This window comes from Lytechinus pictus, chromosome 2 (assembly GCF_037042905.1).
Source record: "Lytechinus pictus isolate F3 Inbred chromosome 2, Lp3.0, whole genome shotgun sequence".
In the NCBI taxonomy this organism is placed as follows: Eukaryota; Metazoa; Echinodermata; class Echinoidea; order Temnopleuroida; family Toxopneustidae; genus Lytechinus; species Lytechinus pictus.
This window is the reverse complement of record NC_087246.1, coordinates 1,565,038-1,590,023: the sequence shown is the minus strand read 5'-3', so window position 1 is coordinate 1,590,023 and position 24,986 is coordinate 1,565,038. Positions and strand designations below refer to the sequence as shown.

The 24,986-nt window shown below is 32.7% G+C and overlaps 2 protein-coding genes across 4 annotated transcripts in view; one reads left to right on the top strand and one right to left on the bottom strand.

Moving 5' to 3' along the window:
• Window positions 1-6,297, top strand: part of LOC129253695 (myotubularin-related protein 4-like) — a 43,624-nt gene extending 37,327 nt beyond the window's left edge. For both annotated transcript variants that reach the window (XM_064107015.1, XM_064107009.1), the window contains exon 16: window positions 171-6,297. In XM_064107015.1, the coding sequence (XP_063963085.1) occupies window positions 171-354 (184 nt within the window). In that variant the 3' untranslated portion in view covers window positions 355-6,297. The remainder of the gene's footprint in view (window positions 1-170) is intronic.
• A 310-nt stretch (window positions 6,298-6,607) lies between these two features.
• Window positions 6,608-24,967, bottom strand: LOC129255027 (replication factor C subunit 2-like). 2 transcript variants are annotated; one of them, XR_010295183.1, is made up of 10 exons: window positions 24,748-24,963; window positions 15,950-16,061; window positions 14,871-14,977; window positions 13,784-13,885; window positions 13,206-13,371; window positions 12,684-12,776; window positions 11,633-11,698; window positions 10,528-10,722; window positions 8,219-9,658; window positions 6,608-7,270 (listed from the first exon to the last, which is right to left on the bottom strand). XR_010295183.1 is itself a non-coding variant. In XM_054893578.2 (9 exons), the coding sequence occupies exons 1-9, from the start codon at window positions 24,849-24,851 to the stop codon at window positions 9,545-9,547; spliced, it is 1,059 nt and encodes a 352-aa protein (XP_054749553.2). In that variant the 5' UTR covers window positions 24,852-24,967; the 3' UTR covers window positions 6,608-9,544. The 2 variants fall into 2 exon arrangements, 1 of the variants encoding a protein (XP_054749553.2); XM_054893578.2 differs by having other exon boundaries at window positions 6,608-9,658; window positions 24,748-24,967.
• Between the last annotated feature and the right edge of the window lie 19 nt (window positions 24,968-24,986).

Sequence of the window (24,986 nt, the reverse complement as noted above, 5' to 3'; positions counted from 1 at the left end):
TTTGATAGTACTTGAAGAAGAGAATCAGACATTTGTACTGCATTGCAATTTTACAAGTTTTCTTGGACATATCTAGCTTTTACCAGTGATATCTTGGTATAGTGCTCACATGTTCTTGAGAATAACCCTTGTGTGAGTTTGATTTATTCAATGTATTTTCTTCCTTACAGGAATTGTGGTCAGATCTTCTGTGCATCCTGTAGTAACTTCTTCATAGCCATCCCTCGAGAGCAGCTCTACCAACCACAGAGGGTCTGCCAACCATGTCATCAACGCCTTGAGGTTGATGCCCTTCATAGACATGAACATGCACTGGAGGGCAGCAGACAGATGGGTACAGTCCGTGATGGTTGATTACTCTAGGTAGTCAGGAGTGTTTGCTTTTAACCTAGGATGCAATATGCTATTCAGATGTATATCAAAGATAGAATAGAATTATAACACTTGTATATTACAAGTGCATTTCAAAGGACATAATAGGGTTTTACCTAAGATTTGTCTCTAAAATTGTATCTTACCCATGCCCTACTCGTCCTATTAGTCCAATTTTAAGTGTGGTATATTATAATGGATATTGACTTGACAATGAAGTATAGGTGATAGCATCTGTCAAGACCTTCTTCACACCAGTGACCATTTAAAATGGAATGATATGGTGTGGAAATCTCTATTTCGATGAGTGACTCACCATCACAAGAAGGATACCATTTAGTATGACTAGTTATTTGCTCACAGTCTCATGAACACCTCTTGAGCCCTCTTTTCACAAAGAGTAGCAGTTGATCCAATCAATCTTTACTGTGGAAAGTCATTTACATTACAATTCTTCATGTAGAAGTTATCTGCTTTGCAATATTTGAGTGTCCTTCATATCAAGAGAACATTTCAAAAGAAATTGTGCATGTCAGATGAAGGTATCACTGACTATTGATTGCTGAGATTAATTAGATCAATTACCACTATTCTTTGTAGGATAAAAAAATTCATCGAAATCGGATGTTAAATAATAAGTTATGACATTTTATAGTTCAATGTCAAGTCCACCCTAACAAAAAGTTTATTCATATGAATAGAGACAATTCAAATAATCATAGTAATAAGAAAATTTTATCAAAATCAGATGTTAATTAATAAAAGTTATGACAGTTTCCCTCAATTTATGTGTACAACATGAAAAATAAGAGAGCTGATAATATAAAACTCTTTTTATTTCCTTGTATTTTACTGTATGGAACATCACATATTTTATTTTCTTTTAGATTTGAAGAAGTTCTTGATTGAATTGCATTGAGTTACAATGTTGGCGATCTCACATTTTAAAGGTGGAGATAAACCATGGTTTGAAAATAACAACAGCTATAATTTGAAATATTCTGTTTAAAATATAAATGAAATGATGAATGTGTGATATTATTGATTCCCTTATATGTGTATCCCTAGTATTGTGCACATAACTGTTTGGGAAATAAAGTGATATTTTAATTGGAAAAAATCTGATTTTGATGTGCATTTTGGCATACTCCTGTAATCCCAGCAATTTGGGGGAAGTTACAAAATGATGCAGAGGTTCAAGCCCTGGTCACGTCTTTTGGATGGTGACGTGAAAGGTCGGTCCCAGATATAAATAATCATATCTGATCGATACACTTCTGAAAAAAATCAATTACATACACACACAATCTGATTCTGATGAAACTTTCAGCATTATTCTCGTTTGAATTTCTTCTACTTCTTCATATCAATTTTTCATTGGGATGGACTTGGACATTGATACATGTAGTTACCTTGTCGCCTTTGTCGGTATGTCCTTCATTTCAGCTGAAATGTCCTACTATATAACATGTAAATCTAAGTTATGAATGTAAATGTCTAAAGGTATTTCAAGTTCAAGTGAGGTTGTATGAGCAACATTTGTGTACTCTCCATTTATCCCCACACTTAAATCTTCTAAAGAATTAAGTGTTTGTAAATATTCCCAAAATTAATATATAAAATGATATCTATTTTGCTCTTGTAAGCATTCATTTCTTAATGAGAGAATGCTTATATAAAATCAGTTTCATAGCACGTTAAATGAAAGTGAAAAGAAAAGCCATTACATGTACAGCTGGTAAAGATTGGTATGAAAGATCATCATGAAGATACCCAATTCAAGATAAACTTTATTATGTCTTCAACACATAATCTCTGATTTGCTGCTTCTGTCATTCAACAGAGGAAGCTAATATATCCCTTTAAAACATTGAACTTAGAATACAATATATACATGGATTATCAGTGTAATGTGACATAGAGAAGTCAGTCTTACAATCATAAGCAATTCTGGTTTTGCCAAAGACTAAAGAAACATCAAGCATTTTGTTGGTTGGCAGTTGAGAAACAAAAATGAAGCTGCAGTGGTGTAAATATAAAGTGCCTTTCTGTAGGTTGATGGCATTATATTAATGCTCATCAATCATTTGATGAGGAACTTAGTGCAGAAGAAAATATCAAATTGGTAATGCAGCATCAATAATCTACATTTTAAAGAATTTATTCTCATATGGAAAAGTAGTGCAGAAAATGCTATGTATTTTGGTAAAGATACAATTAATGAGAATAGAAGTTAAAAAAAAAAATTGTGATCTTAAAAGCTTGATCAAATAAGTTAAGGAAATTTTGTAATCCTACTACCTGATTTTCTCTTTTGAAATTTTCATTGACTATCTTGTGATTCTATGAAAAGTAAATAATTGATTTAATGCCCAGAAAATGCTCCCCTTTACCATCATTAAGATATATTGAGATCTGAAATATTCTATTACTAAATGTACGTTTGAGCAGAAAATCTTATTGTTTCAAGGATATAGCATATAGGGTACAAAACTTGTATTGTCAGTAAATAGTTGTTTAAGAAAAATCATATAATTAAGAGTAAATATAATAAACATAATATAACTATGGTAATGTTAATGCGTTGTGAAGACTGATTATCTTAAAAATGGATGTCTATGTAATCTTGATATATTCATGTGCAAAATGGTTCAATCTGCTCAAGAAACTTGAATATATTCATAAAGGATGTGTCCTAAGTATATATTTTACTAAAACGTGTGTTGTATGTTTAAAAGCCTGGGTGGTAAATGTCTGAGCATTTTGCATTAACTTGAGCATGCTTTGATATCCAGTCCTTTTTTTCATTTGCACCAGTAAAAGCTTGTATGGGTTTATGCTAAAAGTGAATTCTACAGAAAGTAATATCATATAATATCCTTCAAAATATTGACTTTATCACTCAACAAAGCTTGTATCATGTGGATGTAGATATGTTACATATATAAATGGTATTATTTCATTTGCAGCTGTGAGCAAAGCAAAGCAATGCATAGCAAATTGGTTTATTATTCAGCTTTCAAGAGGCAGGACAATGTACATAGATTTGATGATTGCAATTTCTCTGATTAAAGATATTTAGTAAACACACCACAATATTTATACATTGAACACACACTCCATTCGCATTACTACTTTTGCTATTTTAAATGCTAAGATGTTAATGTAATTGAATAGTATATGAAAAAGAGGAGTGGTTTAGTAATCTGCTGACCAGAGTTTAAACCAGGTAGATGTGTTAATGCTCTCATTGTCACATCCTTTGGAGAGGATCTTAAGCCATCAGTCCTCTGGTTTCTAACTAACAGGCATTCTTACATTTATTATCAGTAAGTTAAACCAAACTGCCACTTCACTACTGAAATACATTATGTAGACTCACAATATTTCATAATTAAAACCTTTTAGTAAGGTAATAAAGATGCAATGTGGCAAAAATTGTTTCAAGTGAAACTAGGTATTTTTTTCTCTCATGCATAAATCATAATATTAGAAGAATAATTTTTTATTTTTTTTTCTGTAATACTTGCTGTTGTTTGTCCAGTTTCAATGTGGCCAGGATCAAATCGGGGCCACAATACCTCCAAAATAGGTTAGAGTATGGGACAGGTTTATGTGACAATTTGAACAAGAATTTTTTTAAATTTTTATTATCAATGTATATCTCAACCTACAGATACAACAATTTATTTCTGTATGGACTAGGCAAAGGTTTGTTAAGTAACAACAAGAAAGTAGCATTTGCTTGTTAACTTGTAATTGATTTATTATTACTGGAGTGATTTATCTATTCTACTCTGATATCATCAATTCCAACATATGGTATTATCTAAGATTCATGTATTAATGGTCTGTGTGTGAATTAGCTGTGTCTTATCATTTCCAATTGTCTGAAACCTTTAACTTGTTTTCAGCCAGAGTAAATTAATCTTAAATGGAAAGATAGTAGTATAAAGGATCCATTCTCCTTATTTTATTCATTTAATTTTGGTCAAATCATTCTAATAGAATTTGTCAGCATATTATTGAGCTTTGTAATATATGCCTAAAAACTCCATTCAATTATGAATTAGTCAAAGATTGCTAAATAATAACATTTTCTTTTTGTAATCCAGGTTTAAAAAATCACACTTCTGTCCTCTTAATGATTTTGTTGCCTGTTGAGAGTATAATAGAAATTAAATTGCATACCACAAATAGTACACATATTTTGCACTAGGGTATATGAAATATTTCAATAGAAACGCATGTGAAACTGGTAATGAAAAGTGCCATAATAAGTTCTTAGGAGTATCCAATTTGAATCACCCATCATGTTGATTCTTAAACCCTATTTTTTAAGGATATGTTTTCCTTTCTTAACGGTCAAGTCCACCTCAGAGAAATGTTCATTTAGATAAATAGAGAAAAAATCAAACTAGCATTTCATCAAAATCGGATATAAAATAAGAAAGTCATGACATTTTAAAGTTTTGCTTATTGTTCACAAAACAGTGATGTGCACAATTTTGTGACATGCAAATGAGACACCTTCAATGATATTCTTCACTCACTGTTTCTTTTTGTTGTTTGAATTATTCAATATTTCATTTTTTACAAATTTGACAATAAGGACCAACTTGACTGAACCATTGAGTATTAAACAATGCTAACTTCACATGTTCAGGGAGGAATTAATTGTTGCTTCATTGACAATGAGGAGAAAGTTAGAATATTTCATATAAGAAAATACAAAAGAAATAGTGAGTGGATGGCATCAGTCTCATTTGCATACCGACCAGGATGTGCATATAACTGTTTTGTGAAATTAAGTGAAACTTTAAAATATAACTTTCTTATTTTACATCCGATTTTAATGAAGTTTTCAGTGTTCTGCTTGTTGGATTTTTCTTTTTTTATTCAAATTAAATTTTTGTTGGGATGGACTTGTCCTTAAAGTGTTATTTTTAGTCTCAATTTGCAAGTTATCTCGTCTTCAACACTGTATTCTTTGTTCAAATTAATTTATCTTTATGTTTATATTTTGAATCTTTAAAAAAAATCCTTTTGAGTATTAATCAAAATTCATTTTGTTTTCCAGTCTTCACTTCATCAAGAAATTCATTTTCTCATATTTTGTGATCTATTTGTTTTATTATATATAATTTGTTTAAGTATTTTGGTAACTTAAACTGCTCTGTCACCTATCAGATGATATCAAAATTTCATTTTGTAATGTGTTGAATATAGTGAGCTATTTGTAAGATTTAAGAATATTTTTGTTGCAATATCTCTGGTTTAACTGTTGTTTCAAATGTAGCTTAACATGAAAAAAATCATTTGGAAAAGTATTTTTTTCATCTTGTTGACAGTGTCATAGAAAAGAGGATTTAATCTTTGTTAAAATTTAAAATATACTGCATTAAAAAAATATCTGCCAAAAATTGATGTAACAAAGTTAAGATTTGATAACATGATGGTGGAAAAAGGTCATCATTAAAAAAAGCAGTTTATATGTACTATCTATCTTAACAGGACTCAAATGACTGTCTTTGATAACAATAAGTTTTTTTTCTATGCTTGGTGTTATGTATGCTTATCTATAAAATTAATAGCTCTGTTTTCATTTTCTTTTGGCAAGTGCACTCTTAAAAGTTTAGAGAATTAAAATTTGAAACATTTGAAAATGCTCTTCTCTTATTCCTGGGGTTATTAGCAATTTAGAAAAATTAAAAAGCTTAATATTTCAACTTTTATGCATAAAATGCATAAATATTGATTTGATATATATAATGGTTTCATTTTGGAATCAAAGACAGATTTAGCAGTGTACATTTATTTTTGTTTCAATGTACAAGTTTTTTTTCACCTGTATGTAAATGTAAGATTCATATAAGAGGATTAAATGTGTATTAAATTTTCTGTTAATAAAAATATGAAAATAGCAAATGAGTTTAAAAGAAGATTTGCATTTGTATTATCTTGGTGGGTTTTCTGTTACCATTTGGATTGACAAGTGCTGCATTATAAAGGATTTATACTGTTAAAAGGGTCAGTACAAGGAAACCTATAGATCTTGTAAGTGTGTTTAACTTATGAGGAAGATAGGAACACAGGGTAATGAATGGCTATGAAGAGGGGGGGGGGGGGGGTGGTAGCCTAAGGAGAGGCAAGATGTAAGACAGAGGAAGTCATACTAAAATGAAAGGGGATAGGAGATAATACAAAATCAATGCCTGATTGAGATAAAAATAGATATGCTTCTTGTATAAGCATTTATTTACAAAATACAATACAAACAATGTACAGTTTTGATGTGTTTACATATTAAACATCTTTGTAATATGGTACATTATTTAGCCAGCTCTTACACATGCTGTCTTTAAAACATAGTATTCTTTTGAAACAGATTGACAAGTTTTAGAAAACAATATGCTCCTAATAGTAGACATCTGTGCATTTAGGATTAAACAAATTTACATTACATGTGAGTCTGTCAGTAAATGGAATAATGATAAAGATTATATTGAATTTTTCAAAATATATGTCCGAAATTTGTGCCCTTATTCATTCCTTACGTAGACAGATTTCTATCATTTTGAGGAGGGTAGAAATTGAGGTGAACTTCAAAGCTTTAAGATTTCAAAACTGCATACAGACAAAAGCAAAGATAAATCTAAAAATTCAGGGGGGATGATCAATTCAATATGCTGGGCATCCGCAATATATTTTTTTTTGTCCTACCACCTTCAAAAAATGCTCTAAAACCTGGTTATTCATGACAGATTTAAGTAAATATAATTCTTCCCTCTCTTAAGTTTATACTTCTTTTCTTTACTGTGCCATGAGCATCTTTTCATGATGGATACTGGCACATTACAAATGTCCATATTATTAATAATAATCATAGGCCCGTATTCTGAAGTCGGGGTTAACTTAGTCAGACCATGGTTTAACTCTGTGCTAAAATCATGGGAAGCCAAAAGTGTCAAAGTTTTTATTAAGTTGTATGTTTACTGTGCTCTTTCCCCCGATTAATCAATGGTGAAGACAATCATCTATTTATACTTCCTAGACAATTATCAGTGATTTGAGAGCCAAATGAACTGAAATATGATATCTCTACTGTTAGTGATTTATGTAACAATTGGCTATCCATACTTAAACCACAACTTTAAACCTGAGTTTAAGTTAAACCCGACTTCAGAATACGGGCCATAGTGACATGCTATGAACTCAATACAATTTGGCATTTCATTATAGTATTCCCACACATATATTTATTCTAAACCCTGATACATTAACTGGGCGGTGTTTGATAAAGCCCTTCACTCTAGTACAACTGGAACATGTTCTCAGGTGCTAAGTCAACTACAAAGTGACGTATCATTTAGATTGGGTCACCAGTCTTTCATATAGTCATGCGTAACGTCCGAACAGCTTTATGAAACAAACTCCTTGTAATGGGCAGAAAGCTAAACTTGTTAATATTTGTTTCATATTATCTTTAGAAGAACCTAGCCTGAAGCAGAAATACAGATTCATGGATTATACTATTATAAAGAATAGATTGGAAGATTTGATACATCACTCTTTAATAAAGGGTTCAAATGCAACATACATGGTGTTATCAATTTCCCATAATGCACCATTATCAGAATTATGAATTTCCCATAGTGCACCATTCTCTGACACCTACACCACAAGTGCAAACTCATTTTGACAGGAATGACACATTGGAAATGTCCAACACTTAATGGATTCTCAGAAATCACATTAAATGTTATATGTATAATCTGAAATACCAATAAACAACCATTTTGTTTTAATTTAAATGGTTTGCTAAGCTATTCAAATTTATGTGAACATGAAGTATTCCAACAGACTATGATAAAATCCAGGGATAAAATAGACTATGTTACTTGAAAAGTTTTGAAGGCTGTAATGAATCAAAATAAATTGATGTCATAATGACTATTATCATCAACATCAAGCTTAGAATTCAAACTTACCAATGTAACATACCGGTAATACATTACAGGAACAAAGGCCCAATTCATGAAAACTTCTTATCAATAAACCAAATGCTTTAAGTCAATGATAAATGGTTCTCAGCCAATCATATAGCATCATTCAACATGTTATAACAGTAGCTTTTTTTTATAACAAGATTTGTGAAACGGTCAAAGAAATTTAAAAAAATAAATTATTTCTTGATTCACATGGTCCATTACATTTTAAACTTTGACATGTTGTAACCATACTGCATCATTCACATAGGCTGCAACACAACTCATCAACAGTTTGTCTGTAAAGCCATTGGGATATGAAGTAAAAGAGGCTGGAGACTTTTTATGTCACCTGATTACAAACAAAAACTGTGGACCAATTAGATTCTCAAAGAGATAGTACAAAATAATTTTTCATCATACGGACAAATGACATAATGATATGGGCAATTCCATAGGTTGGTGGACATGAGCTCAATGTGTCTTTGTACATATAGCCCATCTGAACCGTAACGTGAGTAACCACTTTATCTGCACCTATAGTAAAAACCATGTGTTCTTTATTTTTTGAATTATATACAAATTTGTCTCCCTAATATACTTCTTGGAAATGGATATAATCAACTTTCATAAAAGCCTTGCATGAGGACACTTTTCACTTATGTCCACTTTTCATTTTATGCATGTCCAAATCATGTAACATGAGTAACCGACACATTTCAAAGATTTGCCAGGAGCATAATGAGATTTCCCAAGTTTTGTTTTTATACAAAGGATAGTCAGACTGCGTACTATGTTGTGATAAAGAGATGTTTAGTTCCTATCAATAATAATGGAGTTACAGCTCCAAGTATGAGTCAAGGTGTCTCCTAATGTAACGTGAGTAACCATGGAATAGCCCTTATGACTATATGACCACCTCATACATTTAGTGAGCTTGAACAGTTTATTTCATAATGAGCTACCACCCCTTTTTAAAGTCATTTCTGAGTCATTTTCCTTCTGCTTTTTGTTTTATTTCCGAATACTTGGCCATTTCATACAAGAAGTTTCTCTTTATAATGGATGAAAAGGGAAACCTATGTGTCTTTAAGTTTTGTGTAACAGTCCTTTATCTTCTTCCATAAGTCTATTTTGATGACTTTATTTGAAGCTTGTTTTCCTGTAACTGGTGCTGAATGAGATCAAGCTTTTTCAGAGGGGGTGGCTGTTTTCTGGCACAGCCTTGCTAAGAGACCAGAGAGTTGAAGAATGGAGTTCACTCCCTCTGCAATCCTCATGTGTGTCATTCCTATTTCCTGTAAAAAGGGTAGCAAAAACATATTTATCATACACGTTTGGAGAGATGTCATCACAATCAAAAGATGTGAATAGATGAACTTTGAAGGTTTAAAATGTGGTACACAAAAATTGAAAGAAAATTTTACCATATCAAGATAAAGAGAGGCAGAGGGGAAATTGAGAAGCAAGATAGGAGAGAGAGTGAGAGAGGGGGGATATTTTTTCTATGCACTGTGTGAACTCATGAGAGGACTGTAACAAACAAGTCTATTATACTTCGGTATGTCACCAGGTGTGAAGAATCTTGACCATGCATAAATGAGTAATATTCTTCAAATGAAATTTCTCACTTATCATTTTCTTTTTTTTTTTGGGGGGGGGGCAAATTTCATTTTAAGGAGAAAATTAACACATTAATGTATTGAATTGAAAAAAAAAATGATATTCTTCCATTATCCAAAAGTTAAATTGGTTAAAAAAACACTGACATTCACTGATTGCTCAAAATACAATTATTTAAGAGATCAGAAAGCAATTTATGATAACTCTGGATAGCATAAAATTAAATAAAGCAAGCTTCACTCAATATAAAGCATCATTATGATATTCCTCTTCAGGAATACATTCCAAAGTGTATAATCAAACATCACAATGATTCAGTTTACTGCTATCTTCAGCATTTATGAGTGATTTATAATTCACTGACCTTAAATTTGTGAAAAGAATTGATAACTATAATAAAGTTACCTCAATAGACATTCTTTGATCTCAGCTTTAGGCATTTGACCATAGGAGCTTATATATATCTCATTCCACTTTGGATGATAGCCAACACCTGTTATTACATTCCCTATCAAAGTTAATATTACTTTAATACACATCTTACCTTAATGAACTCTAATTTGATATATTCCGCCATCTGATGCGTCTTACATGATCTGAAGACATTAGTGATGATATCATCAGCAGAGTAACCCATGTGAGACATATGATGCATGATTTCATATGCTTTATCAATGTCACCTTCTATGCAGTGATCTAACATTGATTTGATTAGTTGAGGGTGAGGCTCATCACATACCTACAGACGGAATAGAAGACATTGCAATGCACTTCAATTTAACTTTAAATTTTATCTCTGTCATCCCAGTATAGCTCCCTATATTAGATGCCACATCAAGTATAGATTAGTTCTTCAACTGTACTCAATATCATGTGCCTGCTCTTGTGATTGGACCTCAACAATCTAGTACAACTACACTCGACAAAGAGTACTCATCAGAAGAAGAATCAAGCAACTTTTTTTCCTGGATCTTAAGATTTATCATACATATCACCAGATCTAACTGTACACCAATTAAATCATGGCCTACAAATGTTACAGTTGTGATAGCTTTAAACCAAACTTAAATTGTGATTAATCTGAAATAGCCTATAAATATGCAATTTTAGATTAATTTGAATTTATCACTATTCTTTATAACACTGGGTCCTGATCTACAACCACGGGCAGATCCAGGTGGGGGGGATAGCCGGCCCATGCCCCCCCCCCCCTCTTTTAAGAGGCACAATTAAAATTTGTAAAGTAAAAATACCGTTAAAACAGAAGTGTGTCCCCCCCCCCCCCCTGCCTTTTGAAAGTGAAGACCCTTTTTGGGGGGCTTGTCAATTTTTTTCGTGGAAGAAATGTCCTTATTTTTTGGTTGAAAACAGTCACTTTCTTTTTTTTTTGCTTGTCAAATTTTTCCTCAGCAAAATGTACCCCCCCACTGGAAAATCCTGAATCCGCCCGTCTACAACATTACATTGTTGTTTCTCTCACAATAAAATATTCTGACATTATTTTCATGTCCTGGTAAGGGAATAAAATATAGAACAATCAATACACTTTAAACACATATCTCCATTGTTTTGTAAATTAAGAAATTTTACAAGTTGCTACCTTAATATGATTGCTTAATAATAGTACGACAAGCAAATGCTGTTTATACCTTGAAGACATTTTCACTAGTGATTGAGCCAAAGCCAGCATAAGTTGACTGCAAATTGTTGATAGCCTGTTCATAACAAATAAAATATAGAAAAGAAGCATAAAAGGTAGATTTGTCAAATGTTGAGAGGATGATAAACCTTTCAAAAGAAAGCTGGATCTACATTATCCAATTAGTTTTTTTTAACTACTAAATATATAAGATAATGAATGATAATGAATTACATGCAGATAGAGCTGTTTCTATGGAGTTACTCCACTTTTGCAAGTACAGACTAAAATGCATCCATATGAAAGATATTTATTTTCTTACTTTATCAATATTTTCAAATTTCCCACTCTCTCTTAGCTGATTTACGGTTATGGATATTTCTGGTGAAATGAGATGGGTATCACGTTGAACAATATTCTGAAATTCAATTTCCATTGAATAAGGATCTCTTTCATTTCATTTGATTTCAATAGTACAATTGTATACATTCCACAGATAAAAAGGTGCAATGTATGCAGTGGTATACACAGCAAGAAATTTTACATTATACAATGTAGCAAAACTGTAAGTAATAAAGATAACAATTCTGGTGAATATAGACATTTTACCTATACATTGCAAAATATACGAATATACTGAGAATGAGAAAATATAGATTCTATAATCAAAATATCTATATCAATGAATTAATATATTGCAACATGTTTGAAATAAGAGGATTTGTAGCTATTATTGAGTATATTTTTGTAAATTACATAAATGACATACCAACAATTTCTAAAAAAATCAACATATCTGGTTTTTTTCATCTTCATGTTTGAATTCCAACCAGAGAATTTTGTTCCTGAGGACTAAATTTTCATCTACAATGCTCTTTCAAAAACAAAATTGACAGTAATCTTTTAATAACGAAGTCATTCGTGGGAGGGTGTTTCATTAAGAACCTTGTCTGTTAAAAGCTACTGAAATCCATGCATCTGATTGGATGAGGGCAAGATATCTGAATGAAGATCAGATTGGATTAAATGCTTATACTATGGGTATCCTTTCATTGCCATACCTGTCTCATATCACCTTGTGCTGTGTAGATAATAGCTTCTAAACCATCCTCAGAATGATCAATATTCTCAGCTGCACATATCTCTAGTAATCGCTGTAAAAAAGAAATATCTTTAATTAGGATCAAAATCATTCAGATCATCTATCACTTATACAACATCATAAGCCATCAAATTCTACTTCACTTCATTTCATTTACATATTCATACAAGCAAACCGTGAAACAGAGAAACAGATTTGGAAAAAAAATAATTAAAAAAAATCATTCATTGTACCAGACAAATACTATCAATACTCAAAGAATAATCAGCATTTATAAAATTTGCATCATTAACACCATTCTTTATTCACTATAGAAAAAGACACAATGAAAGGAAGATATGAAAAGTTCAAGGCAAAAATTTTAATGAATTTCCATTCCATTGTTGATAATATCAGGAAATAAAGTGAAACAACCGACAATAAACCAACAATATTAATTATTTAATAAAACTAAAGAGGAGATAGAAGTACCAGCAATCACCTTTAATATTTGTGAGTCGCTAAGTCGGGAATACCTCAGTACTGCGCATCTTGACTGAATTGGTTCTATAATCTTATCTGAGGCATTACAAGCAAGAGCAAATCGTGTTGTCTTAGAGAAGATCTCCATTGTTCTACGCATAGCTTGCTGAGCTGCACTTGTCATACTATTAAGAAAAACAAAAAGTATTTTGAATCGGGTTTGAGAAAGAATAAAACCTTCTCTTCAAACTTGTAATTGTTTGCAATATTCAATGTTTAATGGCTAATAGCCAACCTTTAAAACTGAAGTGTATTTATTCTTTCCCAATATGAATTATAATGATTACAGCACTATTTATTATCAGACATAGACCTCCATGACATGATCACATATTGATGGTCACACACAAACACATATCTTTGGGTAATAATGGAATATAGTGTTTACTTCACAACATGCCCTGATTTTTAAAACTTTGTCCCATTTGGTAACAAAAATCATACAACTCTAGCAGCAAATTATTAAAGGACTTAATTTTCTTTAAAATGTTGTTAGCAGCCAATGTATGGAGCTAAGATCTTGAGAGTTTTTTTTACCTGTCTGCTTCATCTAGTATGATGATCTTATGCCTTCCTTTGGGTAATGTGACTTTCTTCTGTGCAAACATCTTGATCTTATTCCTCACAACATCAATTCCTCTTTAATGACAAAAAGAAAGATAAAGATTTGAGTTTATTTGAATCCATGTTTATTCAGCAAGATGCTATTATTTTGCAATATGCTTCATGTAATTGCAAATATGGATTATGATCAGTGAATATTATAGATGTGTTTAAAAGAATATTGATTGATTGTAAGTATTAGTAAAATATATTCTACGATCAGCTGTCAAGTGATTTCAAGTAATGACACTTCTATGAACAATTAACTCAAGCGCTAAAGCAACCTATCTCATTTATCACCTTATTTCTGTAAACCATTAAGAATATTCTCTACAAGAATAATGAAATGAAACAACTGAAGACTGATCTTACTTGAAATAATAATTAAAACAATTATATCAATTTCTTGCTTCATTTAATGACTAACAAATGAAAACATTAATTTTCTTTATTCTTTTCCTTTTCCCCCTAAAAATAGGCTTTCATCTATATAAAGAGCTGGTTTACGTGCAATGCAATTCTCTCATTACAAAGTTTGTTAAGAAGAGATTTTGCTCATAAAAGCCTGCTGCATACTAAGTTCTGACTGTGGTTTTATACTTTTCAAATTACATTTTGCATCAAAAATGTAAATTCAAACAAGTAAAATTGTCTTACTTGAAGCTTGAAATAATACTAGAAATACTATTTAAATCTGCTTTACTACAAGCCTTGTGCTCGAAGTAAAGACTAAATAATTTGACCTTTTCTTGAATTCAAATTGTAGGTTAATTTGAAGCCACTTTGACTTGGAAATGAATTTGCTTTTATTACTTCAGAGAGGCTAGCAATAGCCTGGAAGTTTAAGTTTAATATTCATAATATTCAAAACATCCATTATTAAAAATTTACAAATTGGAAAATTCATATCAAAATGTTATTAAATTTCTTTCAATAAGTGGATCACAAACAAATAGTATTGTATGCTCTAGCTAGATTTAAACCATAGAGATAATATTGTTTATCCAATGAAGATATTTACCTTTCATTTGATGCATTCATTTCTAGTACAGCGTCTTTGAATGATGATCCCAGCATAGTCCTAGCTAAACACAAAATACTGGTAGTCTTACCGGTCCCAGGAGGTCCCTGATCAGTAAACAAATAAAATAACACATTTTACATGGTTCTCCATTAATAATTATTCATTGTGATGATGATCACCTTGATAATATGATTGTTTTTGTATCAATATAATTCTCATTATAATCATTATTATTATCATCAATCACAATCACCATCGCCATCACCATCACCATCATCATCATCATCATCACCATCATCATCATCATCATCATTTACATTATGTTTGAGCATTGCAAAAGGCTTGCAAGGTGAAAGCCAGGGTAATAATATCAAAACCAGTTTGGAAGCACCTAGAGATGTTAAAGGGTGCATGATATGTGAATATTGATATCATCATTTCACTGTAACATTATTATAATTATAATCAGCAGCATCACTTTTATCATGATTATTAAGATCATTATTATTATAATGATCATTATTATTATAATTATAACACAGAAGAAGAACATTGGAGGAAAATATTTGACAAATCATGAAATAACAACTTAGTGATGATAATAATCTTAGTATATTATGCTATTTGTTTATATTATATTTACAAGTTTCAAGCAATGAGGCAAAAGATAACTTTGCTCTATGAATGTCCCTTATTGTAATCTAATTAAATGAGTGGTCTTTTATCATGGTTTAGAATTAAGTTCTAAGACAGGAGAGGGAATGAATCAGTCTCCCTCCCCCAAGACATTTCCTAGACATCCCAACAATAAATGTTTAAATCATCAGTAAATTTGGTACTCCAACTATTCAAACAGTAAGTGTTTGTTCACAGTTGAAGCATGAAAATAGAACCCATTTAATAGGAAACATACATTTGTAAATACTTTTTTTCTCCAATTTTGTATTCCATAAAATAGCACAGATTTAGATTAGCTTAAGCCTTAAACTTAAACTGGAATTTAGAATACAGTCCCATGTCTGCTGATTAAAAGGCAATTGTAAATTAATTCCATCTCAAAAGACACAAATACTTACAGCAATAATGACATTTGGAACGTTCCCTTCTCTGGCAAAAACTTCTAATCTAGAAACAGTCTCTTCATTTCCAACAACATCAGAGAGGGATGTTGGACGATATTTTTCAACCCTAAATAAGGATAAGAATTAAGATAAGAAAGAAAAATATATGTGTAATCTATCAACAGTGTATCAAACTGAATAAGACCGGCAATCAACAGGAATAACTTCCTAACTCATTTGAGGGCCCTTAAAACTTTATCTTACTATATTTTAAAAACCATGAGGTGTTAATTTTAACAGAGAAATGTGGTACTTGGGTAAAACATAAATCAATTTGAATTTGAAATTGATTAACATACAAGTTATACTTCAAGGCCTACATATAGAATCAGTCGACATGTACTTTCATAAGAGGTCAAGGTGTAAACATAATCCTATACTTTATCATTATTTCTTTCTAGCCTTTCAATTCCCACTAAGCACTTCATCACCTCTTCATACCTCCATACCAACAGTCTTTTTCAGGACAATTCAAAGAGCTTTAGAGCATGAACCTCTATTGTTCCATCATCTTCAAGAACTATGAAGGCTTGGAAATCCCAAAAGTCATGTGAAGTTTTAGTTTTTACTATGTGATAAGTGCAGATGGCTGCCCCATTTGTCACCATGACAGGTAACATGAAATCAACAATATGATTCACAACATTGACTGATTATTTTTTAATCACAGAAGCATGCATGAATTATTGGCTTCTTTCTGTTTTCCCCCTTTCTTTTTCTTCTTCCAGAGTAAGTGCTGCTTCAAGATGATGAAGATAAACACACTGGTTGTGTGTGTATGTGTGGAACTTTTCACATACTATTATTTTATATAAAGGATCCTTTTCCTTGTAGTGCAGGTGCATTTTTGTTATACTGATCACCTTCCTTTTTATCATTTCTACTCCCAAGTTTACTTCTCTTCTTTCTTTGTTATTTGGCTATTACTTCCAATATTTGAAAAAACAAGCTTCTGGTCATAAGTAAATAATTTCCGTTTACCATACTTTTTAAATTTCTCTTTTGGAAAGAGTTTCTTTTGCAACAGGCACCCCAACCCTACACTCCTAACCATAATCCTATCTCCCTTATATATAGATCTATATATTTTTCAAAACTTTAGGCCACACTAAAACCCAGAATTACCATAATGATTACCATGCCCAATTTCAACCCAGCTAAGGCATAAAAAAGGCCCTCTTTTCACAGGCATGTTGCCTAAACATTAATTGGCTAGTCAATTAATTGCCTTGTCAATCAATTTTAGGTGACAGCAAAACTTAAACTAAAGGAACTCCTTCTGATTAATTTTGGGTGATGCAACCTCCACACAACTGGCCAAAACGTATTAGTATTTCTTCATGATTGCAATTAAGAGCCATCAATGAATTGCGGCATTTCCCGTGGTGCCATTGAACTCTGATCTTAGCAGAGGAAGAACACAGCACAGGAGAGATTTTAATCATAGAGATCTACAAACATTTGACAAAAAATCTGTAACGAACAATCTTTGATATCGTTTTACGAACGATTCATACCCCTTGTGGCAACTCAAGTGAAGGTGTCATGGCTGAGTGGTCTAAGGATTGGAGATTTGAGGACCAGGAGTTCGATTCCTGATCCTGGCACGTCACAGCACTATTATACCCTCATGACCCTTGGCTTGAGCAAGGGCAAAGGCATTTTTTATCCACATGCTGTTTTATTGTTCTACATCAAATAAATGATAATGATATATGCATTATGAATAACAATGTGTGGACTTGTTTTATTAAAAAAAAAAAAAAAAAGAAAAAAAAAAAGAGAGTTAACCTGGCCTGGGCTCCGTAACATGACTAATCAGACAACCTGGACTGGTCTTGATCTTAATTGGACTTGGTTCCGCTGAGCTGAGAATTTGGACTTGGTGTCGATTTTTGTTGTTGATTGAATTGATTGAATCAAGATCATCGTTGCATGCGCACTTTGTTTAAAAATACTGACCGGAAACCAATCAGTTCGGTTCTTTCATATTTTTTATTCATCGCAAACCTTTGTGTTACGGTTATATCTACCTCAGGCGATGTTCGTGCAGGCTCCACTCCACTTCACTACCGCTACACTACGCTCCACCTACCCGAACATCGGGACAGTGAACTGGATCGGATATTCCGAGTCACAAAGGTGGGATGGCAATCATGGTTATCGTAAAAATTAAAGAAAAAAAATATAACGAGGGATATGAATGACTTAATATCTTACTCTACACCCGTATTTCACTCCATGTCCATCCTCCGGTTATCCTAAAAATTGGTGATTTTGGGGCAGTATCTTTTTCCTCACACATATTATTCACGGCTTATTTCAAAACATCGCATGCGATCAGTCGCAGATCGAACGTGATCGCATGCGGTGTTTTGAAATCGGCCGTGAATAATATATCATAACCTTGTTAATAGAATGAGTGCCCTGGACCACTCCTAGTACCTATGAGGTCCAAACATTACATGTATGACCTCATAGGCGACATCAGTGATAAAACCGGTAAGACATTGCCGTTTTTATTTGCAACCAAGGACTTTGGCAAATGTACGCCTTAATACAAATTGGATGGTAACAATTTTGGTATAAATTAGTTCTAAACATCATAAGTAAACTTCTACGACATTTGAAATTTAATGGATTGAGGTTAAACTTACATTTTCAGTCTTTTTTCTTGAATTCTTGGTGAGCGTTCCAAACACTGTGAGGACTGATCAACTCCGATGTGATTCGCGTACTAGTCAGCTGATCGGTCAGGTGATCGGTTGGTTATCTTTTTGTCAGACGTTCACAATTTATATTACAATATATCAATCTTCATTATCTTGATTTCAAAGCATTAGTATATTGCAGAGAAGTCATTATAGATTGGAATCAGTGGCGGATCCGGGGGGGGGGGGGGGTGGGTGAGCATTTCTGGCCCGTTCAACCTTTTGAGATTCATAGTCGATATTTTGGATGTAAAACAAAAATATGTCGTTCATACAAAGTTATGTGCCCCCCCCTCCCTAGTTATGAGAATCACAGCAATATTTGTTATGGGGTTATTTTGTTCATATTCTTTACTCTTTTTTGGCCTTTTCTTTTTTGCTTCTCAAATCTATTTTACTTTGAACAATATGACTTTCTATATATCATTTTTAGTGACAAACTTTTTTATGGGGGGGGGGTGGTTGGGGGCTTGCCAAATATAACGCGGGACAAGATGACCTTCGATCATTATTAGTTAAACCTTTTTTATCTTTTTTTGGGGGGGCTTGCCAAATAGTGACAAATTTTTTTTGTCAAATTTTATGCAAGAAAAAATGATCTTCGATCATTATTAGTTAAAACATTTTTTTTTGGGGGGGGGGGGGGGCTTGCCAAACTTTACTTTACGTGGGACAAATGACCTTCATTTTTCAGTGACAATTTTTTTTTATACTTGACAAATTTTAAGAGAAACAAAATGGCCTTTGATCGTTTTTAGTTAAAACCTTTTTTGAGGGGGGGGGGGGGCTTGCCAAATATTACACGGAAAAAATGAACTTCAATTTTAGTGACCATCTTTTTATTACTTGTAAAATTTCACGCAGGACGAAATGACCTTCATTTTTTTTTTAATGTTAACTTTTGGGGGGGGGGGGGGCTTGCCAAATATTACACGGACATAATGACAGTCTTTCATTTTTAGTGACCATCTTTTTTTTACTTGTCAAATATCTTATGCGGGACAAAATGACAATTTTTTTGTGTGATAACCTTTTTTGGGGGGGTTGTCAAATTTTACTTGAGAAAATGCACCCACCCTACTTTGGAAAATTGAAGATTAAGATCATGAATATAGCTTACATCTCAGAGGCGAAAACAGGCGGGGCATGGGCCTGGCTGGCCCTCCCCCGAGTGGATTTCACCGAAAAAAAAAACTGGATAAGAGAAAAGGAAGAAAGAAAAAATTAAAGAAAGAAAGAAAGGAAGAAACGGAAAAGTGAAAAGAAAAGGTATATGAGAACATAAAAAAGGAAAACGAAAGGAAAATTTAAAAAGGAAGGAAAGTCATGTGAGAAAGAACAAATAATCCTGGGGGGGGGGGCTACTCAGATAATAACATAAAATCTGCCATCTGTAATTAAATTGGATTAATTAATATCCAGAGGTCCCAGGGCTACCAACATACATGTAGCGCGGGGGTAACAAGGGTTTGGACCATGGCGCAAAAATGTACTCGGAGGAAACAAAAAAATGTAAGATCATTGTCAAAATCTATCTCAAAGTTAGATTATCATGATAACTCTTTTTCTTGCTCGCTTTGCTCACTCGGGACTTACATTACATAACTTTTATTTTCCACACGTGACATGTGCTGTGCCCCCTCATATACACCCGTTTAAGTGTTATGCCCCTGCACAGACTCGTCTACATTGATTTCGATATTATAAGCGTCATTATAAAATTTAACAAAAAGAACGCCTTGAATAAAGGCCAAAAAGCCTAGAGACTCGTGAGCGTCATGTGACAACTCGCCCTGGATTTGCATGTACAGGATCCTATGGTGACAACAGCTGTCGCAAGAGTTGGCCAGAAGAGGGGATGAAAACACAAAATTTGGAAAAAAACGGTGAGTACCCATTTTACATTATAAATATAATTAAAATTAGTAAACATGGTAAATTAACAATAACATATAATAAATAAGTTAGACCTAAATTTAGGCCGTAATTTAGAGGAATGGGCTGGAAATTCAAGGCCAAAACGTACTCGTTTGGAGTCGCCGCCTTTTTTAACACTGCTTTGAGTTTGAATAGGGGTGTCGCCTAGAGTGCCCTGGGGCCTGTTGCATGAAATGGTCTTTCGTAGAACCATTCTACGTAAGAACGAGATATCGCTCAACTGTTTCACAAAGCCAATTTGGGCGATACGAAGAATGGTCCTTGGAAAGACACCTCCAGACATGTCCTACGTAGGCATGATCTTCTTTGCACACCGCCTGCCACCGTCGGCATTGAGAGAAAATGCGTTTACGGCAAGCCACACTGACATATCACCTTTAAACATTTTTTGGGTTGCACACTGATGCATTTTATCTGGGATGGCGCCAAGTTATTTTTTATATGGGGGCTAGTTGTCATCAATTGCAGGTCGTCTTTTTGCACGGCAAGACGACCAAAAACAGATGTCATTTTAACTTCTCCAGGCTTTATATGTCCGGGGGTAATGTAGGCCCCAATATTTTTTTTTAATTAATATGTTTTCTTTTATGGTCCGTCCTATCCCCACACCATTTCCATTATTTTTTTTGTTGAAATATCGAAATGGGCGGCACTATCTCTCTGACCCCTCATGCTTTCTCATTACAGATAATTAAACAACAGGAAAACAAATTTCTTTAAAAGAAATTATGTAAGGTAAAAAAACGTGTTTATAACGTTCAGCAAAAAAAAAAACGATACAAAACTAAAATGTTTAACATGGTAAATCATTCATTTATTTTTATTTCATTTTCATTATGATCATTTTTTTTTGCTGAGATTAATTTTAATCAATGAAAATTAATTGTCGGATTTGGGCTTAACTTGAGATGTACTGAAACAGTGAAACAAAACAAAAAATCTGCAGTAACAAAATACCTAATTGAATTTAAGATACAGATTAGGCCTATAGCTTACGAATCCATCACAATCATTACAAATGAAGATAAGCTAGTTCATTAAAGAAAAGATTATGGAAATGAGTCCATACAAAGAGGCGCATTTTCACTTTAGGGTAGGCCCCTTTAGGCCCCTACTAAAATGTTAAAGCAATAATGTATTCTCTACTCCTCAACTTTGAAATGTTGAACATATATATTTTTTATATTCTTAAACCTTATTCTTATATAAGCTTCCATAAATTAAGTGATCAACTTTAAAGATTACCAACGTTTATGATCATTGTAATATTAGCATTATTTCTGTAAATAGTATTTTTTCCATTGCGGATTGCACACATTTTTCTATGTTTTAATTGTTATTGCAAAGCACTACTTTATCCACTTGGACATGTTTGCAGCAATTTTCATATTTTCCTTGTCTTCGGTTACTCATCATGCAACTGAGGTATGTTTATACTCTAAACACTCACATTTGTATTTCTTGCGTTATATCTGACAAATAAAATAAATAAATTAGATTTTTCACATGCAGCCTCTCATATTTTCCTTTTTAGTCTCATACAATCAGACACTGTTGATTTTGTTTACTCCATTCAAACCCTATTTTTACCTCAACAGATAACATATTAACGCATAATTTGCAAAATCATCATTATATATATGTTTTCTATAATAAATCAGTATATTGAACTAATAAAATGTCGAAATTACTTAGTTAAATCAATTTTTATGTCGGACAAGGGTCTCTTTCGTAGAAATATCAATGAAAGGTGTCTCTAAAAGGACACCGTGTTCTAAATAAGTGAAATAATGAAAATTTCGATTTTATCCAGTTATGTTTGTGAATCTTGAAAGTTTTTTCTCTTTTTACCTCATAAAGTACGCTCCATACATCAATTCTACAATCAGTAATAAATAAAACATTATTTGATCCCCTTTTATTGAAATATATGATTTTATGAAAAGTCATCAATCCGAAATAAAAGGTTCAGGTGACGATGAAGACTAAATATTTTTCCGATACTATCGATATCAAACGATGTCGCGGACTTGAAAGACAAAATTGCCTTCGTGAAACAGGGGCATGTTGCATGACGAGATGAGCGATACGTAGGAACGTCCTAGGACCATTCTTCCGAGATAGGAAGATTGGCGACAAATCAGCGCTTTCCGTTTCACGAATGCAATTATTTTGTCTTTCAAGTCCGTGACATCGTTTGATATCGATAGTATCGGAAAAATATTTAGTCTTCATCGTCACCTGAACCTTTTATTTTGGAATGACGGCTTTTCATAAAATCATATATTTCAATAAAAGGGGATCAAATAATGTTTTATTTATTACCGATTGTAGAATTGATGTATGGAGCGTACTTTATGAGGCAAAAACAGAAAAAACTTTCAAGATTCACAAACATAACTGGATAAAATCGAAATTTTCATTATTTTCTTTATTTAGAACACAGTGTCCTTTTAGAGACACCTTTCATTGATATTTAAACGAAACAGACCCTTGTCCGACATAAAAATTGATTTAACTAAGTAATTTCGACATTTTATTAGTTCAATATACTGATTTTTTATTGAATACATATATATAATGATGATTTTGCAAATTATGCGTGAATAAGTTATCTGTTGAGGTAAAAATAGGGTTTGAATGGAGTAAACAAAATCAACAGTGTCTGATTGTATGAGACTAAAATGGAAAATATGAGAGGCTGCCTGTGAAAAATCTAATTTATTTATTTTATTTGTCAGATATAACGCAAGAAATACAAATATGAGTGTTTAGGGTATAAACATACCAGTTGCATGATGAGTAACAGAAGACAAGGAAAATATGCAAACATGTCCAAGTGGATAAAGTAGTGCTTTGCAATAACAATTAAAACATAGAAAACGGTGTGCAATCCGCAATGGAAAAAATACTATTTACAGAAATAATGCTAAATATTACAATGATCATAAACGTTGGTCATCTTTAAAGTCGATCACTTAATTTATGGAAGCTTATATAAGAATATAAGGTTTAAGAATATAAAAAATATATATGTTCAACATTTCAAAGTTGAGGAGTATAGAGACTACATTATTGCTTTAACATTGCATAGGGGCCGAAAAGGGCCTACCCTACGATTTAAAATGCGCCTCTTTGTATGGACTTTCCATAATCTTTTCTTTAATGAACTAGCTTATCTTCATTTGTAATAATTGTGATGGATTCGTAAGCTATAGGCCTAATCTGTATCTTAAATTCAATGAGCTATTTTGTTACTGCAGATTTTTTGTTTTGTTTCACTGTTTCACATCTCCAGTTAGCCCAAATCCGACAATTAATTTTTATTGATTAAAATTAATCTCAGCAAAAAAAAATAATTATAATGAAAATGAAATAAAAATAAATGAATGATTTACCATGTTTAACATTTTAGTTTTGTATCGTGTTTTTTTTGCTAAACGTTATAAACACGTTTTTACCTTAGGCCTACATAATTTATTTTAAAGAAATTTGTTTTCATGTTGTTTAATTATCTATAATGAGAAAGCATGAGGGTCAGAGAGATAGTGCCACCCATTTCGATATTTCAAAAAAAAAATTAATGGAAATGGTGTGGGGATAGGACGGAGAATAAAACTTAAAAGGAAAAATATTTATAAAAATATTTGGGCCTACAACATTACCCCCGGACATAATGCCCGGAGAAGTTAAAATGACATCTGTTTTTGGTCGTCTTGCCGTGCAAACAGACGACCTAAAATTGATGACAACTAGTCCCCCATATAATAACTTGGCGCCAAAAATGTTTAAAGGTGATATGTCAGTGTGGCTTGCCATAAACGCATTTTCTCTCAATGCAGACGGTGGCGGGCGGTGTGCAAAGAAGATCATGCCTACGTAGGACATGTCTGGAGGTGTCTTTCCAAGGACCATTCTTCGTATCGCCCAAATCGGCTTTGTGAAACAGTTGAGCGATATCTCGTTCTTACGTAGAATGGTTCTACGAAAGACCCTTTCATGCAACAGGCCCCAGGCCCCTGGGCCTGGACCCAAATAATTCTAGAATTTCTACCAACAAATTTTATAGCTAATGGGACCAAGGGCGAAGGCTAAGTCACTTACCAAGGCATCTCATAGGAAGTCGATTTTCCAGCTCCCCCCGACTTTCCAGATTCTCCTGACTTGGATTTAGGATCCAAAGAAGTGCTAGATTTTACTTCATCCATTTTAATATGTACTTTAATTTATTTTTAACTAATAAAAACGTTTATGATATTAAGAGATAACAGTAGCTCCACACAAGTTTCGCGCGATTGTGAAATACAGGCTCGTACTAAAAAGTAGATTTTATTAGGTACTTT